A 25,560-nucleotide genomic window follows, 5' to 3' on the forward strand; every position below is an offset into this window, starting at 1 on the left:
ATGAACTGAGGTTTGGGAACCTCTGCCTTGATTTCAGAGGATATATGGAAATGCCTGGATGTCCAGTCAGAAGTTTACTGCAGGGTCAGAGCCCTCATGGAGAACCTCTGCTATGGCAGTGCAGAACGGAAATGTGGAGTTGGAGCCCCCACACAGAGTCACCACTGGGGCACTGCCTAGTGGACCTGTGAGAAGTGGGCCACCATTCTCCAGACTGCAGACTCCAGAATGGCAGATCCACCAACAGCTTGCACCGTGTACCTGGAAAAGCCACAGATGCTCAATGCCAGCCTGTGAAAGCAGCTGGGAGGGGGGCTGTACCCTGCAAAGCCACAAGGGCAGAGCTGCCCAAGGCCGTGGACATCAGCATGACCTGGATATGAGACATGGAGTCAAAGGAGATAATTTTGGAACTTTAAGGCCTAATGACTGGCCTTTTGGATTTTGGACTTTCGTGGGGCCTGTAGCCCCTTCGTTTTGGCCGATTTCTCCCATTTAGAATGGGTGTATTTACCCAATGCCTGTACCCACATCATATCTAGGAAGTAACTAACTTGCTTTCAATTTTACGGGCTCTTATGTAGAAGGGAACTGCCTTGTCTCAGATGAGACTTTGGATTTGGAATTTTGGGTTAATGCTGGAATGAGCTAAGCCTTTGGGGGACTGTTGGAGAGGCATAATTGTGTTTTGAAATGTGAGGACACGAGATTTGGGAGGGGCCGGGGGTGGAATGATATGGTTTGGCTGTGTCCCCACCCAAATCTCATCTTGGATTATAGTTCCCACAATCCCTACATGTGGTGAAAGGGACCCGGTAGGAGGTAATTAATTCATGGGCTTGGTTACCCCGTGTTGTTCTCATGATAATGAGTGAGTTCTCATGAAATCTGATGGTTTTATAAGGGGATTTTCCCCCTTTGCTCGGCACTTCTCTCTCCTGCCACCTTGTGAAGAAGGACGTATTTGCTTCCCCTTCCACAATGATTGTAAGTTTCTTGAGGCCTCCCCAGCCATGCAGAACTGTGAGTCAAGTAAACCCTTTTTCTTTATAATTACCCAGTCTTGGGTATTTCTTCATAGCAGTGTAGGAATAGACTAATACAGACTCAATGTCTGCTCTCCATCAATGTCATATTTAAACATTGTGGCAAGTGACTGAGGCGCCTCGGCTGGTCTCTGTTGCCTGGGGTCCTGCTTGTCACTTGATCCTCTTCCTGGGAGGAACTGGGAATGTGAGATGATGTGGGTTGTGTCCAGAGGGTCAGGCATTCATGTGTTTGTGGCATCCATTAACTGCAAGGCCAAGACATCCATGTCCAAGGAGAAGGCCCCAGGGTTAGAGCCAGGAGCCCAGACTAAAGGCAGTGTGGGTGAGCCTGCCAGCATGGGAGGGGGATGTTCTGCTTTTTGTCCAAAACAGGAGGCCAGGAGGAAGAGTCAAGAAGTCTGTGCTGTTCTCCACTGGTCAGGCAGTTGAGGAATATGGCCAGATCAGTCCTCAATGATCCCATCGTTCACTAGAGATTCCCACTCTCTGAGCCACCCTAATGGGGAAGGAGTTGAGGGCTAGGATTGCTTGGGAACTAATGGGATGGGGCTACTTTTGTAAGCTTCTTATACCACAGGGGCAGGACAAGGGCTGCAGGGGATTGAATGAAAGGCCAGGAGAGAAGTTCATCTATGGAAAAGGCCCAGTGGTGAGATAGTAAAATGTGTCAGCAAATTTTGTTTTCATTATTGAGTTGAAATCCACATAACATAAAATCAACCATTTTGAAATGTATAATTCAGTGGCATTTAGTACATTCACAATGTTGTGTAACCATCACCACTGTTAGTTCCAAAACATTTTCATCTCCCTAAAAGGAGACCCTGTACTCATTAAGTAGTCACTCTCCATCCTTCCCTCCCCTAGACCATGGCAACCACTAATCTGCTTTCTGTCTGTATGAATTTACATATTCTAGATATTTCATATAAATGGAATCATAAAATTTGTAATCTTTTGTGTCTGATTTCTTTCACTTAGCATAATATTTTCAAAGTTCATCCACCTTGTAATATGTATCAAATACTTCATTGTGGGATTATTTTTGGGCTGAATAATATTCCAGTGTATAAATATACCAAGTTTTGTTTATTCATTCATCAGTTGATAGACTGATAGACATTTGGGTTGTTTCCACCTTCTAGCTATTGTAAATAGTGCTGCTATGAAAATTCATGTTTGAGTACCAGCTTTCAGTCCTTTGAGTATGTACCTAGGAGTGGAAGTGCTGGGCTATAGGATAATTCTAGGTTTAACTATTTGAGGAACCACCTGTTTTCCACATTGGCTGCTGTACCAGTTTACATGCCCATTAGTAATGAACAAGGGTTCCAATTTCTCCACATCCTCACCAACACTTGTTATTTTAATTTTTTTAAAAAAAGTTGAGCTGTGCGTGGTGACTCACACCTGTAATTCCAGCACTTTAGGAGGCTGAGGAGGGTTGATTACTTGAGGCCAGGAGTTCAAGACCAGCCTGGCCAACATGGTGAAATCCCGCCTCTACAAAAAATACAAAAATTAGCCAGGTGTGGTTGTGCATGTCTGTAATCCCAGCTACTTGGGAGGCTGAGGCATGAGAATCACTTGAACCCAGGAGGCAGAGGTTGCAGTGAGCTGAGATTGTGTCACTGCTCTCCAGCCTGGGCACTGAAGACTCTGTCTCTAAATAAATAAATAAATAAATAATAAAATAAATAAATAAATATCCTAATGTGTGAAGTGGGTGAGGGTGAAGTGGTAGCTCACTGTGGTTTTGATTTGCATTTCCCTAATGACTAATGACATTGAGCATCTTTATGTGCTTGGTGGCCATTTGTATCCCTTCTTTGGAGAAATGTGTATTGAAACTCTTTGCCCATATTTTGATTGGGTTGTCTGTCTTTTTTTGTTGAGTAGCTAGAGTTCTTTTTATATTTCTGGATACAATCTCTTATCAGATATATATTTTAAAATATTTGCTCCCACTCTGCAGGCTGTGTTTTCACTGTCCTGATAGTGACTTCTTATGCACAAAAGTGTTTAATTTTGATGAGGTCCAACTTATCTGTTACTGGAATGTTTATAAAAACAACCACAGAAAAAAACCAAACAACCAAGAAACCAAACTCCCCAAATAAACAATAAAGGGAAACAACCAAGAGGCATTGAGAAATGCATGATACCTTCATACAAGAGACTACTAGGTGGCTTTGGATATAGAAAAATACCTAATAACATGGAAAGATAAAGATGAAGTGGGAGGAGAAGTTTTCAAAGTAGTATGTTCTTTCTCCTTCCCTCCACCAACACAAAGTAGAAATTTGTCCAAATGCAGCAGTTTCCCTTGTGGGTGGGGTGAACAGAAGTAGGATGAGGTTTTGCATGCTCTTTATATTTCCCATTTCTTAATGTATTTGCTCTGGTGCCCCCAAAACTGCCTGCTTAGCTGCTCTCTTGCCCTCTCCTGACTCAATCTCTTAGGTCCCAATCAATCTCTGGAGGGAGGATGGAGAAAAGACAGGTGAACCCATCTCAGGGTGGCCCCAGCTGCTCCCACTGGGGAGCTGCATTTGGAGAAGGCTCCCAGGTCTGTCCCCCATCCAAGCCCTGGATTTTTCTTTTCTTTTCTTTTCTTTTTTTTTTTTTTTTTTTCAGATGGAGTCTCACTCTGTCGCCCAAATCTTGGCTCACCGCAACCTCTGCCTCCCAGGTTCAAGCGATTCTCCTGCCTCAGCCAACCGAGTAGCTGGGACTACAGGCATGCGCCACCATGCCCAGCTAATTTTTGTATTTTTAGTAGAGATGGGGTTTCACCGTGTTGGTCAGGCTGGTCTTGAACTCCTGACCTTGTGATCCGCCCGCCTTGGCCTCCCAAAGTGCTGGGATTACAGGCATGAGCCACTGCACCTGGCCACACCTGGATTTCTTATCTGCCTCCTGGACCCCACCCAGAAAGAACAGGGTCATCTTCCACCTTTGCTATTCCATTCCACCATTACTCCAGCCCAATTCCCTGCCTCTCCAGGGGCACTGGGAGCTCAGGAAAAGAGATTCTGCTTGGGGTTCTATTTCAGACTTGGTTCCTGTCCTTGATTTCTCTGTAAAATGGAGATAAAGGTTAGGTGGTTGTGGGATTATGATGAGATTAGGAATGCAAAGCACCTAGAATGGTGCCTGGCACATGGCAGGCTCTCATTGGATGTCCATTCCCTTCAAATGGTTCCGTTTCCCGACAGTAACAAGGCTTCTCCAGGTGAGAGCTGATGACAAACGTTGAACAGATATTGTATTCGCTGCTGACAAGCATCCCAAAAGAACCTTACTAAAAACTCCAGGTTGTGCAGTTTGCCTGGCACCACACAGTAGTAAGTGGAAGAGCTGGACTCACGGCTCAGGGCTTTGGTCTCCTGGGGTCCCATTTGAGCAGAACCGGCCTTCCTGCCTTCCCTTCCTCTGTAGCAGGGTTGGGCCTCTTCAGGAGGCCTTGGAGCCAGGCTCTGGGGGTATCATCCCCCATCTTGGTTTGCCAAGTCACGTGATCCCTGGAGTGGGGATGGGACCATCAGGGACTGAAGAGGGCCATCTAGACAAAGGGGAGAGAGCTCAGGGACTGGGGTCCATTTCTCCTGTGGTGGCAGATGCCATAGGGTGTTGGCACTAGTGCTTTTGGAGGGGTTCTTATCAGGGTGCTGTGACCCCTGGGTAGCCCTTGGCAACAGGAGTGCCCCCAGGGCCCCTAAACTCAGACTGCACTCCTGAGTCTGAGCATAGCCCTGTGTCCTCAGGATGCCTCTCACCCGGGCATCTTCCTCTAACACTCCCCTCGGCCTTCCCTCTCCCACCTTTTGCCTGCTTGCCAACCCTTACGGCAGCCATTAGGGAGCTCTCTCCTGTGGGAGCCACTAGGGAGGGGGACTCTGATGGGACAGAGTTTGCCTCTAAGGTTGGGGAAGGGAAGCAGGCTTCTAGGGCCAGGTCCTTTATCTTCTCCAGGGTTCTGCAGTAACCTTGCTGGTAGGGAGGCAGTGGGAGGTGACCTCAGGCAGGGAGAAGGGTCTCAGCGCTACACAAAATGACCTGCGTGCAGTCTGTTTCAGTTCACTTCACCCTAGTCCACCCTCAGGATTCTACTGACTTAGGCACTTTTGATCACCAGACTCTAAAATGGAAGAGGACTTATGTTTTGGGTCATTTGAACAGAGACTGTCAACAGGACAAGCAGCCACCTCTCAGGACCAGGCCAGGCTGCTGCCTGCTTCTCATGGGGCAGTGGTCCGGGTCAAGTCGGTTCTCAGCACAGCCTCTGAACAGGAAACATGGTCCCTGCTACAGCCTCCACCTCCCCTACCCCTCAGAGGCTTCTCCCCGCCAACTCCTGGCCATGGGAGCCGGTGACCTCACCATGGGGCCTCTCTCCACCTGGGGCCATTGCATCACCCCCACCAGATACGGAAGGCCTCCAGTTGGGATTTTAGTGTATTAAACAAATGACTTTTTTTTTTTTTTAAACTTAGAGAAAACAAGAAGACGTGACAACACCAGAAACAAGAACATCTCTCTGGCCAGCCTGTGCTGACCAGTACACAGTGAATCACACACAGAAAAGTATGTCATTCTGGTCGGTGTCTAGAAGCTCCACCGCCTAGAAAACAGACTGCAAATAAATAAAGTGCATGGAGACCCCATCACGCAGCAAGGGCCCCGTAGGGGAGAGAAGAGGTGGGGAGGGGAGGTAGAGAAGCAGCAGGTGGGGCTACCACTTCAGGCAGCAGGGGTGAAAAGGCAGGGACAGGAGCAGATGCTGAAGGCTCAGCCCTGCTCCTCCCCAGCCAGCCCCTCTAGGCCAATACAGCCACAGCAGAAGCCACGGGGGGTGGGCAGACATGGACTCCCATGACCCTCTTATGGGGTGGGGTTCCCTGCAGTCGGGGGTCTCTGAGGGTAGGGACCCCTGCAGCTCCGACACACATTTCTCCCAGTAGGGAAGCAGCTTCCAGAGTCCCAGGATGAGCCCCTTGCATGGGGAGGGCTCAGGCACCCTCCACAGTATCACGCATGCAATCAGCAAAGAACTTTCCTCCACCCTTCCTGGCTGGCCCAGGAAGAGGCTGCAGCTGGGGATCCAGTCACCCAGAGGGTGACACCAGGGTTTGAAAGGGCCACATCTGTGCATCAGACACAAGGAGGCCCCTCACTCCTCTTCTCCTCCAGCTCTGTGTCACTCTTGTCCCACAGAGGCTGCCCCCAAAGATCTGTTGGGGGGACCAGCAGGCTGACAGGCCCCCAGAGGTGGTCCAGGGTGGACAGGGTTGGCGGGGATGAGAGGGGCCAGCAAGGTCAGGGGTTCTCAGGAGACTTGGGACAAGGAGGCACCCCATGGGGCCCTGGCTGTGGGAGACTGCAGGGGGCACAAGGCAGCCACTGTCCAGCCTCTTCTGGGATGAGGCAGGTAGACAGCTTCATTCAGGACCTGGGTCCAGTGGGCTGCTGAGGAGGGTACGTGGTAGGTGGTTGGATCACTCTGTCCCTGGAGCTGGCCAGACTGCTGCAGTTTTCAGTCCCAGGAACTGAGAACGTGGCCCTCGGGGTACCAGTGCAAGAGATGCGGAAATGGGGATAGAGGGTAAGGGCGAGGGTCCCTTCCTGCCTCCCCTCTGGGCTGCTCCTGACCATTGTACACCAGTTAGCAGCACAACCGGGGGCCCCCAGAACCAATCCAAGCCGTGAGGATGAGATTCTCCTGTGTGATCCTGCGGATGGGGGTCGAGCTTGAGAGAGAATTGGGGTCATGCCATGGGTCTCAGCCCCAGCCCATCCCAGGTTTCTCCCTTCACCGTCCTGGTTATGTCGTGTCTCCAGGAGCCATGACACCACCATCATCCCCACTTGCCCATCAAACTGGGAGGTTTGTGCCACTTCACTGCTGAGGAGCCCTTGGTGAAGCTCCAGGTGGGGTGAGAGGCTAGGATGTGGGGGAGAGCTTGGCTCCCCAGGGGTCCTGGGGCTCATCTCTCCTGTCTCCCATCTCAGCTGTCTGTCCTCCTGATCTTCCCTGTGACTTTCCGTACTGCTCCAAGGAAAGCGACATTCCTAGACTCCCTACCCCTGGGCGCCTCTCTCCCTTGGTGCCTCAGGAGCCCTGTGCTTCCCTCTCCACTTCCCCCTCCCTCCTCCCACCATGCCAGGTCTTGGAGAAGACTGGGGAGGGGTGTGGGGGCCTGCAGGCCCAGGGGCACACGCAGTTCCTCCTCCTCCTATCTGCATGTCAAGGGCAAATCCCCCCCTCCCCCAAGCCTCAGTTTCCTCTGTCATTAGGAGGGGGAAATACACCTCTCTCACAGTGCTGCTAGCAGATTTCAGTTCCCAGGGAACTCAGAACTTCCTTCCCAAGCCAGGACTCGATCACTGGGCACCCCCACCCCTGTGAGCCTTTGTCCATGCTGTGCCTCTACTAGGAAGGCCCTTCTTCTCCTCTTATTCAGGCCCTTCACGCTGCCTCTGCCCAAGCAGGTCCAGGGTCAGAGGTGCCCCAGGGTAGGGATGAGACTCTTGGCAAGGCCAGAGAAGGGGTGGGTCACCGCCTACAAACGTCAATGCCTGAAAGAGAAAGAAAGAGATGGGGACCTCAGTTGCCTGGCCACCAGACACGTCCTTGCTTCCCCCAGGAATGGCCTCCTCTGCAAGCTCCTCCTCCATCTGCTCTGCCCACCCCAGGCTGAGAGCTGTTGTGTGCTCAGGGAGGTCTCTTTTTCCCAAATCACTTCAGTACACAGTGGGCTTCTCGAGGCCGTCTGGGGCTGGAGGATGGGACTCTGGCCCTGGGAGGGCCTTGCTAGCTAGGGGCCTTAGGGAGCATGGGCTGACATGGCGGAAGAGCAAGACTGTGGGGGAGGGGACGGTAGGAATGCGTCTCATCTACTCTTCCCAGTCTCCAAATGCAAAGCCTGCGGGGTGCCCTCAGGTAGGGGCAGGGGAACACGAGGGACAGCAGGAGCAGGCAGAGACCAGTCCTCTGGCCCCAAAGACAGGGCAGGAGGCAGTTTTGCCAAGGGCTGTGCAGAAGCTGCAGAGAGACCCAGGGCTGAGGGTTGAGAAGAGAACAGACGTAGGGCTCGGCCTAGAAGAGAACCGTCCTCCCTATGCCCACCGACTGGGGGGGTGAAGAGTGGGGGCATCGTTGCTCCTCTAGGGCCTTCCCGGGGCCGCCCCCAGCCCACTACCCTCCATTCCCCAGGTTTCAGTGGACACCCCCGGGGCCTCTCCGGAAAGGGAGGCCAGCACTGGGGAATGAGCGGGAGGGGGCTGCCCCTCACCCTATCCCGAAATGATGACTGGGGAGGAGGGGAGAGCCTGCGGCTGCCTTTCCTTTCCCCACCTGGGCTCCACAGCTCTTCGGGCTGGTTTGCCCCAGTGCCTTCCATATTTCCCCCCGACTGCCAAGGCGCCCCGACCTCTGCAGGGCAGAGCCACAGCCCCTCCCCCATTCCAACCTGTCGCCTCTTACCTTTCTGCTCGGGGCCGGGAAAGTCAATTCGCCGCAGGAGAATTCCCTCCTTCTGGTTTCCTCCTCTTTTGCCAATGTGAGGCAACAGGTCGTCCGAGCTCAGGTAGTTTCTGGAGCCCAATGGTAGGGGCCTGTTCAGTGCGTTTCTGCGCGATCCCGGGTCCCGGGCTGAGACCGCGGCCAGGGCCAGGGCTGGGCCTTCGTGCCCGGGCGGCGTAGGTCTAGAGTCCAGGGGCCCGGGCCACCCCACCTCCGCCCCCCGCCGCGATCCAGCTGTCCTTCATGCCCGCGACCCGGCCGGGGGCGGGCGGGGACACGGGCGCCCCTCCAGCCGGGCCTCCGCGGCCGCCGCCGCAGCCGCCGCCGCCGGCGCTCACTCGATCCGCACTTGCAGGCGGACGTTGAGCATCACCGAGGCCACGATGTAGAAGTAGGGGAAGTTCATGCGTAGCCGCCAGGCCAGGTCGAAAAAGGTGAGCAGCGTGCGCGTGAGCCCCTTGCAGAAGGCGCCGTATGAGCCTCGGGCCGCCGCCGAGCGCGACAGCCGAACCGCCAAGCCAGACAGGGCCGCCGCCGCCGCCGCCGCAGACAGAGCCGCCGACGCCGCCATGGGCCCGGGCCCCGCGCAGGCCCCGCCGACGGACCGACCCGCACGAGCTCGAGCCTCAGGGCGGCGGGACCCCAACACTAGCGCGCCCCGCCGGCGGCCGGGAGAGCCACGTCCGCCCCGCCCTCGCCCCACCCTCGGGTTCTCCAGACTAAGCCTTGCTCGGGGGGCCGCTGCCTCGGCCCCTCCTCCACGAGCCGTCACAGCTCCACGCCCTCCACACCTCCTCACTGCGGGCCCCGCCCACCAGCATAGCTCCGCCCCTAACTTATCCTCGCCCCCGGCAGAGTCGCCGTCAGCGCAGCGGCCCCGCCCACTAGACCCGCCCAGCATTCGCAGCTCCGCCCACCGCCCGGTCCCGCCCACAAAGCCCTGCCTCTTTTCGGGCGCCTCCCAAGGCAGGAGCGGATTGAAGGGCGGAGCTGCCAGGGATCGATCGCTGTGACACTGTCTCCTAGGGTGGAGCAGGAGTGGAGGAGGACAGTCTGGACCGCTAAGCTGATTCTGTACAGAAAGCACATGCAGAAGCCTCTGCCTGTTCATATCACCCCCCTTCTCCCACGGTCTCCCCTGAAAACTTGCCAGCCAAACCTTTCTTTAATTCGCATTTCTCTTTAATGCGCATAGTGCAGTAATTCTGCCCCAAAGAGTGCCACCAAACCCACAAGCGTGCATTTTTCCCTTTCTGCTGTATTTGCTGGTCACGTATATCTCTGTGTTGGCGAATTTCCCCGTTGTCCTTCCCTTTCTCAGCAGTCTTCTTCATCCACACAATGTTGTCTCGGGTTTTCATTTGCTCTTGTTTATGGCCTTTTTGTTTTTGTTTTTGTTTTTTTGCCGGTGTGCTTAACAGCCCTTTTGTGGTTTCATTCAATCTTTATTAAACGTAAACCAATCAAAACCCAGTAGCGTTTTTTCGGACTGTTTAATAAAGCGGGGAAATGCTCACACTTCGTTATGGTCATGACTTTTGAAAAACTGTCCACAAGAAGGTTCACCCGACCCCATCCCGGTTTTCACAGGAAAGATTGACGTGGGTATTTAAGAACTCTGTTCGCCGTCACACTTGATCATCTCTATGGTATCCCACGTAACTGTTTAAGGAACGCAGTAGATTCATATACACTGATTAGGCAATTGTCCTACTTATATGATCATGTAAAAAAAGACAAAACTGAGCATCAAGGAAACTGAAGGAGATGGTGTGATGCAGGGCTGATTGGTAGTCCACTTTTCCACCTGCTGCCAAACACAATTAAATAATTTTTTAGAGAAAGGGTCTCACTCTGTTGCCCAGGCTGCAGTGCAGTGGTTTGGTCATAGCTCATGGCAGCCTTGAACTCCTGGGCTCAAGCGATCCTCCTGCCTCAGGCTCTGGAGTAGCTAGGACAATAGATGGGGCTACGAATTCTATATCCATGAATACATCTTTTAAAGATGAAATGGAAATAAAGATATTTTCAGATAAAAGAAGATTAAGAGAATTTGTGAATAACAGACCTATGCTTAAAGAATGGCAGAAGGAAGTTCCCTAAACAGAAATAACAGAAAGATGATGGCATTTCAGGAAGGAAAAAGAACAATTGGAAAGAGTAAATATAGGGGTAGGTATAATAGACCATCCTCCTCATGAGTTTTTAAAATGATGTTTGATGGTTGAAGCAGAAACTATTATGTCATCTGATGTGATGCTTAATATATAGAGAGGACTTCAATCAAACTAGAACTCAGGATTAAGAAACTCACCCAAAACTGCTCAACTACATGGAAACTGAACAACCTGCTCCTGAATGACTACTGCGTACATAACGGAATGAAGGCAGAAATAAAGATGTTCTTTGAAACCAACGAGAACAAAGACACAACATACCAGAATCTCTGGGACACATTCAAAGCAGTGTGTAGAGGGAAATTTATAGCACTAAATGCCCACAAGAGAAAGCAGGAAAGATCCAAAATTGACACCCTAACATCACAATTAAATTTATTGCGGCACTATTCACAATAGCAAAGACTTGGAACCAACCCAAATGTCCAACATTGATAGACTGGATTAAGAAAATGTGGCACATATACACCATGGAATACTATGCAGCCATAAAAATGATGAGTTCATGTCCTTTGTAGGGACATGGATGAAATTGGAAATCACCATTCTCAGTAAACTATCACAAGGACAAAAAACCAAACACCACATGTTCTCACTCATAGATGGGAATTGAACAATGAGAACACATGGACACAGGAAGGGGAACATCACACTTCGGGGACTGTTGTGGGGTGGGGGGAGGGGGGAGGGATAGCACTGGGAGATATACCTAATGCTAAATGAGGAGTTAATGGGTGCAGCACACCAGCATGGCACATGTATACATATGTAACTAACCTGCACATTGTGCACATGTACCCTAAAACTTAAAGTATAATAATAAAAAATAAATATATAGAGAGGAAATACTTAAAACATTTGTATTAAAAGTGAGGCAGGTAAATAAACCTAAATGGAAGTAAGATTTCTACAACTTACTGGAAGTGGTTTAAAATATCCATGGTAGTAGAATGTGATAAGTTAATATGTATATTGTAATTCCTATTGATATGGTTTGGCTCTGTGTCCCCACCCAAATCTCACCTTGAATTGTAATCCCCATAATCCTCACATGTCAAGGGCCAGACCAGGTGGAGGTAATTCAATCATGGAGACAGTTTCCCCCATGCTGTTCTTGTGATAATGAGTGAGTCTCACAAGAGCTGATGGTTTTATAAGTGTCTGTGTCTGGCATTTCCCCTGCTTGCACTCACTCCGTCCTGCCACTCTGTTAAGAAGGTGCCTGCTTCTCTTTTGCCTTCTACCATGATTGAAAGTTTCCTGAGGCCTCCCCAGCAATGTGGAACTGTGAGTCAATTAAACCTCTTTCCTTTATAAATTACCCAGTCTCTGCTATTTCTTCGTAGCAGCGTTAGAACGAACTAATACACCTACAGTAACCACTAAAGTAAGTATACAAAGACATATATTTTTAAAAAAGCACTATGGATGAATCAAAATGAAGTTCTAAAGAGTGTTCAAGTAACCCAAAGGAAGGTAATATATGGAAACAGAAGAACAAGAAACAAAATTAACAAAGAAAAAACATATAATAATATGTCACACTGAAGTCCTAATATATCAATAATTAATGTACATGTAAGTGGTCTAAGCATATCAATTAAAAGATAGAGATAGGTAGAATGGATATAAAACAAAAACCCTGACTCAAGTATATCCTATTTATAAGAAACTCACTTCAAGTGTTCTTAATTTTAAAGATTTACTCATTCTCAAGCATAATTTAATGTTCCCCATAAACAAACCATTTCCCCCCAAAACTATACATAATTTTATAATGGAAATAAATTTTAGAAATTTAACTTGGAAGCTCAAAATCTTACAATTGGAGAGGATCTTTAAGACCATCTATTTTAATATCCCCCCTCACAGAGGACTTATTTTAACAATATCCCTGACCAATGATCAATTTCCAGCTGGTGCTAGAACGATTAAGTGACAGGAACGTCATTGCTTCTTAAGATGGTCCATTCCTTATGTCGAACAAAGACAGTTTCAATCCATTGGTATAAATTCTAAATTTTGCACAATAGTAGGTTAGCCCTTTAGCATGGTAGACTTTCAGATAGTTGAAGTAACACTCATGTTTCCTTACTAAATATTTGTTCTCTAAACAACAAACTTTTCTTTCAAGTGTTCTCCATAAGGTCAGTTCCTTTATCATCTGCATGCAGTCCTCTGGAAATAGGCCATTTTATCAATGTTTCCCTTAAAATGAGGCATCTGCAATGGGACTCTATACTACATATGTGGGGTACCAGTTTTATTTTATTTTTTCCATATAGATGTTTGGCTTCAGAAAGAATGAGATTAGCGCATGCTTATTTATTTACTAGTATTTATTTTTAACAGTTTTTTTGAGATATGATTTATATATCATAAAATTCATCCTTTTAAAATGTGCAACTCAATAGTTTTTAGGATATTTGCAAAGTTGTACAACCATCACCACTATCTCATTTTAGAACATTTTTCTTCCACAAAAAAGAAACTCTGTACCCCTTAGCAACGAATCCCCATTCTCCCCTCCCCTCATCCCCTTGTAAGGGGCTATTTTGATTTATCTATAGTGTTTTTTTTTAAAATATATGTCTTTTTATGGTTACTTTAGTGGTTATTCTGGGTATTACAATATACATATTAACTTATCACAATCTACTGGCATGGATATTTTAAACCATTTCCAGTAAGGTATAGAAATCTTCCATTTAGGGCTGTTTACCCTCCTCACTTTTAATACAAATGTTTTAGGTATGTCCTCTACATATATTGAGCATCACATCAGATGACATAACAGTTTCTGCTTCAACCATCAAACACCACTTTAAAAACTCATGAGGAGGATGGTCTATATTGGCAAAAGTTAATATACATTCTATCTCATGGATTTGCCTGTGTTGGACATTTCATATAAATGGAGCATACAATATATGGTATATTGTGAACTGGTTCTTTTACTTAGCAGAAAGTTTTCAAAGTTCATCATGTAGTAAATATCAGTATTTCATTTTTTTATGGCTGAATAACATTCAGTTGCATAGATAGAGCAAATTTGGTGTAAATCAAAAGTATCTATGGGAGGTCCCAATCAATTTAGAAAGTTTATTTTGCCAAGGTTAAGGATGCACCTGTGACACAGCCTCAGGAGTTACTGATGACATGTGTCAGAGGTGGCTGGGGTAGAGCTTGGTTTTATACATTTTAGGGAGACATGAGGCATCAATCAATACATGTTAAGATGGACATTGTTTTGGGCTGGAAAGGCAGGACAACTAGAAGCAGGGGAGTGGGAGACTTCCAGGTTATATGTAGATTTAAAGATTTTCTGATTGGCAATTGGTTGAAAGAGTATTATCAATAGAAAGGAATGTCTTGGTTATAAGAAAGGGTTGTGGAGACCAAGGTTTATCATGCAGATGAAGCCTTCAGGTAGCAGGCTTTGGAGAGAATAGATTGTAAATGTTTCTTATCAGAGTTAGAGACTCTTCTATCAGTAATTCCAAAAGGGAGGAGGGTATAATGAGGTATTTCTGGGTCCCCCTTGCAATCATGGCCTGAATTAGTTTTTCAGGTTAACTTTGTAATGCCTTTGGATGATAGGAGGAATCCATTCAGATGGTTGTGTGGCCTAAGAATTTTATTTTTGGTTTATGATGGACGTTTGGGTTGTTTACATTTTTTTTAACTATTGTGAATAATACTGCTGTGAATGCTTATGTACAAATTTTTGTGTGGGCATATATTTTCATTTCTCTTCGGTATATAACTAGCAGTGAAATTGCTGGACTACGTGGTAACTCAATGTTTAACTTTCTGAGGAACTGCCAGAGGGTTTGCCAAAGTGGCTGTAACATTTAACAATCCCACTAGCAATGTATGAAAGTTATAATTTCTCCACATCCTTGCCGACATTTTTTATTGCCTGTCTTTTGTATTGTAACACCCTAGTGGATGTGCATCTCATTGTGATTTTGATTTTTATGTACCCAGTGACTAATTATGTTAAGTATGTTGTTGTGTGCTTGTTGGCCATCTTTGGCACAATGATGTGCAACCATCACCACTATCTAGTTCCAAATCTTTTTTACTACCCCAAATGATACTCATTAAGCAGTTACAACCCATCCTCTTCCTAGTCCTAGCTCATGGCAACCATGAATCTGCTTTCTGTCTCTTTAAATTTGCCTATTCTGGATATTTCATGTAGATGAAATCACACAGTATGTGTTCTTTGTCATTAGCTTATTTCACTTACCATAATGTTTTTGAAGTTCATCCATGTGGTAGCATGTCTCAGTGCTTCATTTTTATGGCTGAATAATAATGGATGTACCAAATTTTGTTTATTCATCCATTTAAGGGCATTTGCATTGTTTCTACCTTTTAACTATTGTAAATACTGCAACTATGGACATTTTGTACAAGTATGTGTTTGAATGTTTGTTTTCAATTCATTTGGGTGTATGGTACGTGAATGTTTGTTTTCAATTCTTTTGGGTATACTACCTCAAAGAAAAATTACTGGGTCATATGGTATTATATGGTTTGGATATTGGTCCCCTCCAAATCTCATGTTGAAATATGACCCCCAATATTGGAGATGGGGCCTGATGAAAGGTGATTAGATCATGGGGGTGCATCTTTCATGAATGGCTTAGTGCCATCCTCTTGGTGATGAGTGAGTTCTCTCTCAGTTCAAGCAAGATCTGGTTATTTAAATGAGTCTGGGATCTCCTCCTTCACTCTCTCTTGCTTCTACTTTTGCCATGTGATGTGCCTGCTCCTGCTTCACTTTCTGCCATGATTGTAAGCTTCCTAAGGCATCACCAGAAGCTGAACAGATGCTGGTGTCATGCTTGTACAGGCTGCAGAACTGTGAGCCAATTACACCTCTTTTCTTTACAAATTACTCAGCTTCAGGTATTTCTTGATAGCAACACAAAAACGGATGAGTGCATGGTAATTCTGTATTGAACATTCTGAGGAAATGCCAAACTGTTTTTCACATTGGGTGCACATTGCCTCTCTCCCTTCACCTTAACCTCTGGAAGATCTCATTCAGTGAGAGACTTCCTTTTATATGCAAGTCATGTAAATGAAGGTTGTTGTGTGCTAAGTCCTCCTCATGGTCATATCTTTTTCTTTGATCAGCTCTGAAATCCCTCAAGCTCACTACACTCTTCTAGAACAGATTTGTTTTAGTGAGATTTTAGTGAAACAGCCCTGGCTGGAGCATCTGCACCTCAACGTGGCCCTGCCCTCCAAAAAGTAACCCAAGCCTTCCTCTGCCCCGCCACTTTCATAGCATGCCATGTGCTCCAGGAAAGGGGCATGGCAGCTGGAGAGAGGAAAATGCCCCTGCTTCATAAGCAACTGGATATTTTTTCTTAATGAATTAGCATTTTGCATGTCAGCCTGAGCTCCCAGCAGCTGTGCTGGGGCCGCTGAGGCTCTGCCTGCCTGCATCTGCCTGCTGCCCCCTGTATGGGGGAGTTGTCTGTGTTCTGGACAAAGGGATACTTTGCAGGTAGCTTTTAGAACACAACAGCCAGTGAAATTTCTTCTGTCCAGCCACAGCAAATGGAGCCCTAGAGCCCTCCAACTTTCTGGTCAACATTGAGATTTAGAGGAAATATCACTCCGTGCCTCTCTTCCTTACTTTTCATTTCTTCAGTTTATAGTGTTCTTTCTGAAATCCTGGAATTCTGGCAGAAGCTGTGGAACTTCCATTTCCTTTCCAGCACTAATGGTTCCCAACCCAAGGATTATTTGGAACGCAGAAGGTGGCCATTGCCACCAATCGAGAGAATAGTTTGTCATTTTATGTCTGTTTCTAATATTTTATTGAGTGAGAGAACAGTCCTCCTCTTTTTAGAATTTTAAAGAACATTTTTGTAAATGTATCAAAAATTGTTGCTCACTGGCTGTTAAAACTCCAAATTCTTCAGTTTTTACAGACTGAATTTCCTGTTTGTAGCCAGCTCTAGTTGTCACCTTGTCTGTGGGAGGATTCAGAATTGGGACCAAAAATTGTTATAGCCTCATTTATCTTCCCCGGGTACCATGCCAGCTGGCACACACAGAAACGTGGTGATGATTATGTCAAGTTTCTATCAAGTCATAAAATATTTCCATTGTAAGAGCCTGATTGTTATATTCATGTTGCACTTTAGCTTTTTTAGCATCTTTAAATTTCAGCAGCCATCTTGAAGAGTATTTATCGTCTAAAATCCAGTAATTTGAAAGGGTTGTGACTAAAGGGTTGTGACAGGTCTCTGTTGCCTGTACTTGCAGTGAAGGGGCCTTGTAAAGAGGTGGAAACTGAGGCTCTGAGATAGGTTAGGTGGAGTCTGTGAACCCAGTGTATTTGCATTCACAATCAGCATTATTATTTATTTATTTTTAAATTTCAACTTTTATTTTATTTTATTTTCTGAGACAGGTTCTTGTGCTGTCACCCAGGCTGGAGTTCAGTGATGCGATCTTGCCTCACTGCAACCTCCGCCTCCCAGGCTCAAGCAATCCTGCCTCAGCCTCTCGAGCAGCTGGGACTACAGGCCATGCCTCCATGCCCCGCTAATTAAAATTTTTTTGTGTAGAGATGGGGGTCTCACTATGTTGCCCAGGCTGGGCTCAAGATCCTAGGCTCAAGCAATCTTTCCACCTCAGCCTCCCAAAGTGCTGGAATTACAGGCATGAGTCACTGTGCCCAGTCTCAACTTTTATTTTAGATACACAGGGGTACATTTGCAGGTTTGTTACATGGGAATATTGTGTGATGCTGAGGTTTTGGATATGGATCCTGTCACCCAGCTAGTGAGCATTGTATCCAATAGATCGGTTTTCAACTCACCCTTCTCCCTTCCTCCCTCCTCCCCCTTCTAGTAGTCCACAGTGTCTATTGTTTCCATATTTATATCCATGTGTGCTTAATGTTTAGCTCCCATTTTTGAGCTGGAACATATGCTATTTGGTTTACTGTTCCTGTGTTCATTCACTTAGGATTATGACCTCCAGCTCCATCCATGTTTCTGCAAAGTAGTAAGATTTCATTCTTTTTTATGGCTGCATAGTATTCCATGGTGTATTTGTGCCACATTTGTTTTATCCAATCTACCATTGATGGGCACCTGGGTTGATTCAGTATCTTTGCTATTGTGAATAGTGCAACCATCAACACATGAGTGCATGTGTTTTTTTGGTATAATGATTTATTTTCATTTGAGTATATACCAGTAATGGGATTGCTGGGTTGAATGGTAGCTGTTTTAAGTTTTTTGAGAAATCTGCAGACTACTTTCCACAGTGGCTGAATTTATTTACATTCCCATCAACAGGTATAAGCATTCTCTTTGCAGCGTCGCCAGCATCTGTCATTTTTTGACTTCTTAGTAATAGCCATTGTGACTGGTGTGAGATGGTATATCACTGTGGTTTTGATTTCCATTTCTCTGATGATTAGTGATATTGAGCATTTTATAATATTTGTTGGCCACCTGTATGTCTTCTTTTGAGAAATGTCTGTGCATATCCTTTGCCCATTTTTAATGGAGTTATTTGTTTTTTCTTGTCAATTTAAGTTCACTATAGATTCTAGATATTAGGCCTTTCTTGGATGCATAGTTTGTGAATATGTTATCCCATTATGCATGTTATCAGTGTTTTTTTTTCTCTATTGACAGTTTCTTTTGCTGTGTAGAAGCTCTTTAGTTTAATTAGGTCTTATTTGTCCATTTTTGTTTTTGTTGCAACTGCTTTTGGGGACTTAGTCAAAAATTCTTTGCCAAGGCTGATGTTGAGAAGAGTATTTTTTAGGTTGTCTTCCAGGATTTTTACAGTTTGAGGTCTTACATTTAACTCTTTAATTGATTTTGAGTGAAATTTTATATATAGTGAAAGGTAGGGTTCCAGCTTTAATCTTCTACATATGACTAGCCAGCTATCCCAGTACCATTTATTGAATAGGGAGCCCTTTCCCTATTGCTTGTTTTTCTTGGCCTTGTCGAAGATCAGATGGTTGTAGATGTGTGGCCTTATTTCTGAATTTTCTATTCTGTTCCATTGGTGTATGTGTTTTTGTACCAGTACAAAAAGCTGTTTTGATTTCTGTGGCTATATAATAAAATTTGAAGTTGGGTAGTATGATGCCTCCAGCTTTGTACCTTTTTCCTAGGATTGCATTGGCTATTCAGGCTCCTTTTTGGCTTCATGTGAATTTTGGAATAGTTTTTTTTTCTAATTCTGTGAAGAATGACGTTGGAAGTTTGATATGAATAGCGTTGAACCTGTAAATTGCTTTGGGCAGTATGGCCATTTCTATGATATTAGTTCTTCCTACCTATTATCATGGAATTTTTAAAAATTTATTTATGTCATCTCTGATTTCTTTCATCATTGTTTTGTAGTTGTCCTTGTAGAGATCTTTCACCAGCTTGGTTAGCTGTATTCTTAGGTATTTCATTTTCTTTGTAGCTGTTGTAAGTGGGGTTATGTTCTTGATTTCACTCTCAGCCTGGATATTGCAGGTGTGTAGAAATGCTCCTGAGTTTTGTACAATGATTTTGTATCCTGAAACATTACTAAAGTGATTTATCAGTTCTAGGATCCTTTTGGCACAGTCTTTAGGGGTTTCTAGGTACAGAATCATATAGTCAGTGAAGAGAGATAGTTTGACTTCTTCTTTTGCTATTTGGATGGCTTTTATTTCTTTTTCTTGCCTGATTGCTCTAGCTAAGACTTCCAGTACTATGTTGAAAAGGGGTAGTGGGAGTGGGCATCCTTGTCTTGTTCCAGTTACCAAGGAGAATGGTTTGAGCTTTTGCCCATTCAGTATGAACCTGGCTGTGGGTTTGTCATAGAACCTTATTATTCTGAGGTTTGTTCCTTCAATGCTTAGTATGTTGAAGGTTTTCATCATGAAAGGAAGTTGGATTTTATTGAAAGCTTTTTGTACATCTATTGAGATGTTCATATGATTTTCCTTTTAATTCTGTTTATGTGGTGAACCTTGTTGATTGATTTGCATATGTTGAACCAGTCATGCATCTCAGGAATGAAGCCTACCTGATCATGGTGTATTAACTTTTTGATACACTGCTAGATTTGGTTTGCTAATATTTTGTTGAGGATTATTGCATCTATGCTCATGAGGGATATTGGTCTGAAGTTTTCTTTTTTCATTGTGTCTCTGCCAGATTTTGGTATTAGGCTGATGTTGGCTTAATGGAATGAGTTAGAGAGGACCACTCCTCCTTGATTTTTTTTGGAATAGTTTCATTAGGATTGATATTAGTTATTCTTTGCACATCTCATAGAATTTGGTTATGAATCCATCTGGTCCAGGGCTTCTTTTGGTTGGTGGATTCTTTATTACTGATTCAATTTCAGAAGTCGATATTGGTCTATTCAGGGTTTCAATCTCTTCGTGATTCGTTCTTGGGAGATCGTGTGCTTCTAGGAATTTATCCGTTTCCTGTAAATTTTTAGTTTGTATCCATAGAGTTGTTCATAGTCGTCTCTCAGGATCTTTGTGTTTCTGTGAGATCAGTTGTAATATTGCCTTTGTCATTTCTGATTGTACTTATTTGGATCTTCTCTTTGTCTTTGTTAATATAGCTGGTGATCTATCAATCTTATTTCGTTTTTCAAATAACCAACTCTTGGTTTCATTGATCTTTTTTATGTATTTTTGCATTTCATTAAGTGCTTCTCTAACTTTAGTTATTTCTTTTCTTCTGCTAGATTTGGGGTTTTTTTTTCAAGTTCCTTTAGGTGCAAAGTTAGATTGTTAATTTGAGATCCTTCTAACTTCTAGCATTTAGGGCTATAACGTTTCCTTTTATTAACATTGCTTTGGTTGCATACCAGAAATTTTTGATGTGTCCCAATTTTCATTAATTCAAATAATTTTTAAATTTCTTCATTAATTTTGATTTTCACCAGGGATTTATTCAAGAGTAAGTTGTTTAATTTACATGTATTTTTGTAGTTTTGAGAGATATTCTTGATATAAATTTATATTTTTATTGCACTGTGGTCCAAGAGTTTAGTTGGTATGGTTTTGATTTTTTGAATTTATTGAGACTTGGTTTTATGACCAAGAATGTGGTTGATCTTAGAATATGTTCCATGTGCAAACGAGAAGAATGTACATTCTGTGGTTGTTGGGTGGAGTGTTCTGTGGATGTTTATTAGGTCCAATTTATCAAGTGTCAAGTTTACGTCCACAGTTGTTTTTTTTTTTCTGCCTTGATATGTGTCTAACGCTATCAGTGGGGTGTTGAGGTTTCCCACTATTGTTGTATGGTTGTCTACATTTTTTCAGAGGCCAAGAGGAACTTGTTTTATGAATCTGGGTGCAGGTATATTTAGGACGTATATATATATATATATATATATATATATAGGATATATATATGTAGGATATATATATATACACACACACACACATATATATACACATATGTATATATGTATCCAACATATATATCCAATGTTGGTGCACGTATATTTAGGATAGTTAAGGCTTCTGGTTTGATTATACTCTATCATTATGTGATGACCTTCATTGTCCTTAATCTTTAATGGTTTAAAATCTGTTTATCTGATATAAGAATAGCAACTCCTATGCTTTTTTGTTTTCCATTTGCATGGTTGATCTTACTCCACCTTCTTACTTTGAGCCTGTGGGTGTCATTACATGTGAGATGTGTCTCTTGAAGACAACAGATGGTTGGGTGTTGTCTTTTTATCTAGGCTGCCACTCTGTATCTTTTAAGCCATTTACATACAAGTTTCAAACTGATATGTTGGATTTTGATCCTATCATTGTGATGTTAGCTGGTTGTTATGTAGACTTGATTGCATAATTGCTTTACAGTGCCTGTAGGCTACATGATTTAAGTGTGCTTTTGTGGTAACAGGTGTTGTTCTTTTGAATCCATATTTAGCACTTTATTAAGGATCTCTTACAAGATTGGTGTAGGTGTACACTATTTCTTCAGCATTTGCTTGTCTGAGAAGGATTTTATTTCTCCTTCATTTGTGAAGCTTAGTTTGGTGGGATATGAAATTCTTGGTTGGAATTTCTTTTCTTTAAGGATGCTGAAAATAGGTCCACAATTTCTTCTATTGTAAGGTTTCTGCTGAGAGGTATGCTGCTAGCCTGATGGGATTCCCTATGTAAGTGACCTGCCCTTCTTTTCTTTTTCTTTCTTTCTTTTCTTTCTTTCTTTCTTTCTTTCTTTCTTTCTTTCTTTCTTTCTTTCTTTCTTTCTTTCTTCTTTCTTTCTTTCTTTCTTTCTTCTTTCTTTCTTTCTTCTTTCCTTTTTCTTTTCTTTTCTCTTTTTTTTTTTTGAGACAGAGTCTTGCTCTGTCACACAGGCTGGAGTGCAATGGCACGATCTTGGCTCACTGCAACCTCTGCCTCCTGGATTCAAGTGATTCTCCTGCCTTAGCCTCCTGAGTAGCTGGGATTACAGGTGCCCACCACCACACCCAGCTAATTTTTGTATTTTTAGTAGAGACTGGGTTTCACCATGTTGGCCAGGCTGGTCTCCAACTCCTGACCTCAAGTGATCCATCTGCCTCGGCTTCCCAAAGTGCTGGGATTACAGGTGTGAGCCACTGCACCCAGCCCTGCCCCTTCTTTCTAGCTGCCTTTAAGATGTTTTATCTGGCTGAGCACAGTGGCTCAAACCTGTAATCCTAGCACTTTGGGAGGCTGAGATGGGTGGATCACTTGAGCCGAGGGGTTAAAGACCAGCCTGGGCAACATGGTTAAACCCTGCCTCTACAAAAAATGTACAAATTAGCTGGGCATGTTAGGATATGCCTGTCATCCCCGCTACTCTGAAGGCTGAGATGGGAGAATCAAATGATCCTGTTAGGCTGAGGCTGCAATGAGCCATGACTGTGCCACTGCACTTCCAGCTTGGGCAACAGAGCAAGACACTGTCTCAAAAAAAAAAAAAAAATTATTTGCATTGACCTTGGTGAATCCGATGACTATGTGCCTTGAGGATGGTTTTTTTGTATAGTATCTGACTGGGGTTCTCTGTATTTCTTGTATTTGTATATCAACCTCTCTAGCAAGATTAGGGAAATTTTTGTGGACTATATCCTCAAATATATTTTCCTAGTTGCTTATTCTCTCTCCTTCTCTTTCAGAAATGCCAGTGAGTCATAGATTTTGTCTCTTTACATAATTCTGTATTTCCCAGAGGTTTTGTTCTTTTTTTCTAATTAATTTTCTTTATTTTTGTCTGACTGAGTTGATTTGATGAACCAGCTTTCAAGCTTGGAGAATCTTTCCTCAGCTTGGTCTATTCTGCTGTTAATACTTTTGATTATATTATGAACTTCTTGTCGTGAATTTTTCAGCTCAAGAAGTTCAGTTTGGGTCTTTCTTAGAATGGCTATTTCATCATTCAGCCCTTGGATCATTTTACTAGATTGTTTGGCTTCCTTGGATTGAGTTTCAGTTTTCTCCTGGATCTCGGTGAGCTTCCCTGCCATCCAGATACTGAATTCCATGTATGTTATTTCAAACATTTCAGACCGGTTAAGAACCACTGCTGGGGAGCTAGTAAGTTCCTTTAGAGGTAAGTGAACACTGTGCCTTTTTGAATTGCCAGTGTTCTTGTGCTGATTATTTCTCATCTGGGAATGCTGGTGTTCCTTCAACTGTGGTGTAAGTTAAATATAGTCATCTGGCTTTATTTCTCGAGGTTCCCAGAGGTCTAAGGCTCTGTACAGAATATTTGTTTTTTGTTGAATTCTTGCCCTTGATTTCTCAAGAGCGGGAGAATCGGTAGTTTTTTGTTGTAGTTTGGGCTGCGATCCAGTAGATGGCACTTGAGAGCAATGGGCAGTAGACAGGCTCTTAGCCACATGACTCTTGTGTATCCTTGTATTTGCAGCTTTGTACTGTGGTGCTGGGGGAGAGAGGTGGGTGACCTCCTCACCAAGTCCACTCCTGGGCCTTGGGGGAGCCACCTCTGATTACTGGCACTGTGCTCGTGATTTTGTTGTTGTCGTTGTTAGGTCTTTTGGGCTACAGGGCTCCCTTGGGGGAAGGCCTGGAAGGGAGATAGGCCACATCCTTACCAGACGAGCCCTGTGGAGGGAGGCATCCCTAGGTCCCACACCAGCCAGCAAACCTGTACAACTCACCTCTTTGAGTTTTCTGAGAGTGTGGGCTCCTCCTCTACTCAAGTACTAAGCACAGACCCCAGCTCAGCACTCCTGAGCTGTGTGCTGCAGCCTTGGGGCACCAGGACCTGCTCATAGCTCCCTTCTCCAGATCCTTGGGGTTGGGTTCCAGGTGGACTGGCAGATCCAAAGGACTCCCAGCCTGCCAGAACACACTCAGATGGAGCAAAGCACCCAGGCCAGGCAGCTGAGGCTGCACTGTGTACACATTCCTGTGGGGTGGCCAGTCAGGGGTCCTGTGAGGGCACTGTGAGGGGCTTGTGGGCAGATAAGTCTGTAGGACAGACATGCCCCAGTCCCATGGGGTAGCAGGCCCTGCATTCTTCCTAGTAGCTAGCTGAGACCAGAGCCTCTCCAAAAGAGGTGAGCAGCCCTTGGGGGTGGATGCTTATGGCCAGGCTCCACTGGAGCTGTCCCATGCTCATAGGTCCCCAGCTTTGCACCTGCTGTAGCTCCCTCTCTGCCTAATCTCCAGAGAGATTCCCCTTCCAGCCCAAACATCCACAGAGGGTGGGGTCCCCTGCAGCTAGGATCCCAGAGTTCCGTGGCGAGAGTGGGCAGTCCCAAAGTCCCTTCACTCACCTTACCCAGGCACCGTCTGGGGCCGAGAACCAGCCATAGTGTTTGGCACCTGTATTAGTCCATTCTCGCACTGCTATAAAGAACTATCTGAAACTGAGTAATTTATAAAGAAAAGAGGTTTAATTGGCTCATGGTTCTGTGGGCTGTACAGGCTTCTGCTTCTGGTGAGGCCTCGGGAAACTTACAATCATGGCGAAAGATGAAGGGGAACCAGGCACATTTTCACATGCCTGGCAGGAGAGAGAGAGCATGAGGGGGGAAGTGCTACACACTTTCAAACAACCAGATCTCTTGAAACCAACCATGCTGGCGCCTTGATCTTGGACATCTAGCCTCCATAATGGTGTGAAAATAAATTTCTGTTGTTTAAGACACCCATTCTATGGCATATTGTTATGACAGATGGAGTTGACTAAGACAACATGCCTTTCATTCATTCACTTATTCATTTATTTATTCATTCATTGATTCAACAAATATTTATTGAGTATCTGCTATGCACTAGGCACTGTGCTATGTGATTTGTTGAGGACACTGAGGAACAAAACAAATGTGGTCCCTGCCCTCATGGAGCTGATTATTTAAAAGATACACATGAGAAAGACGATTATTTCAAGCTGTGAAAATTGCCATGGAGGAAAAGTACAGAGCACTATAAGAACATATACGAGGAGATTAACTGGAGTCACTTATAAGAGCAGTGAGTTGAAAAATAACCTGTACAACCATGTAGTGGAGAATGGTTCAAGAAATATCAATTCATCTACTTGAAGGTTAATTAAAAAGCCATTTAAGTGTCCTTTTGTAAAGTATGAGAAATTGCTGGTGATTTAATGTTAAGGGAAAAAATGGATAAAAATTTGTGGGCCCAGTATAACTAAAACTATGGGGAGACAGAGGGAGAAAAGAGAGACAGAGAGAGAGAGGTTAACTTCCCCCGATCCAAAATTTAGGAATAAAAAACAAAGAATGGAGGAAGAAATAGTAAGATTAATAACTACATTTATTAATTCAT

General features: G+C 44.7%; 1 protein-coding gene across 1 annotated transcript; it reads right to left on the reverse strand.

Annotated features, from left to right (window-relative positions):
- Positions 1 to 1,725: 1,725 nt before the first annotated feature.
- On the reverse strand, positions 1,726 to 9,259 carry SMIM10L2B (small integral membrane protein 10 like 2B). The gene is made up of 2 exons (XM_054472853.2): positions 8,536 to 9,259; positions 1,726 to 7,628 (listed from the first exon to the last, which is right to left on the reverse strand). Exon 1 carries the CDS (start codon positions 9,143 to 9,145, stop codon positions 8,909 to 8,911), a length of 237 nt encoding a protein of 78 aa, XP_054328828.1. The 5' UTR covers positions 9,146 to 9,259; the 3' UTR covers positions 1,726 to 7,628; positions 8,536 to 8,908.
- Positions 9,260 to 25,560: the final 16,301 nt, after the last annotated feature.

The sequence above is a fragment of the Pongo pygmaeus genome, chromosome X, assembly GCF_028885625.2.
Source record: "Pongo pygmaeus isolate AG05252 chromosome X, NHGRI_mPonPyg2-v2.0_pri, whole genome shotgun sequence".
NCBI lineage: Eukaryota > Metazoa > Chordata > Mammalia > Primates > Hominidae > Pongo > Pongo pygmaeus.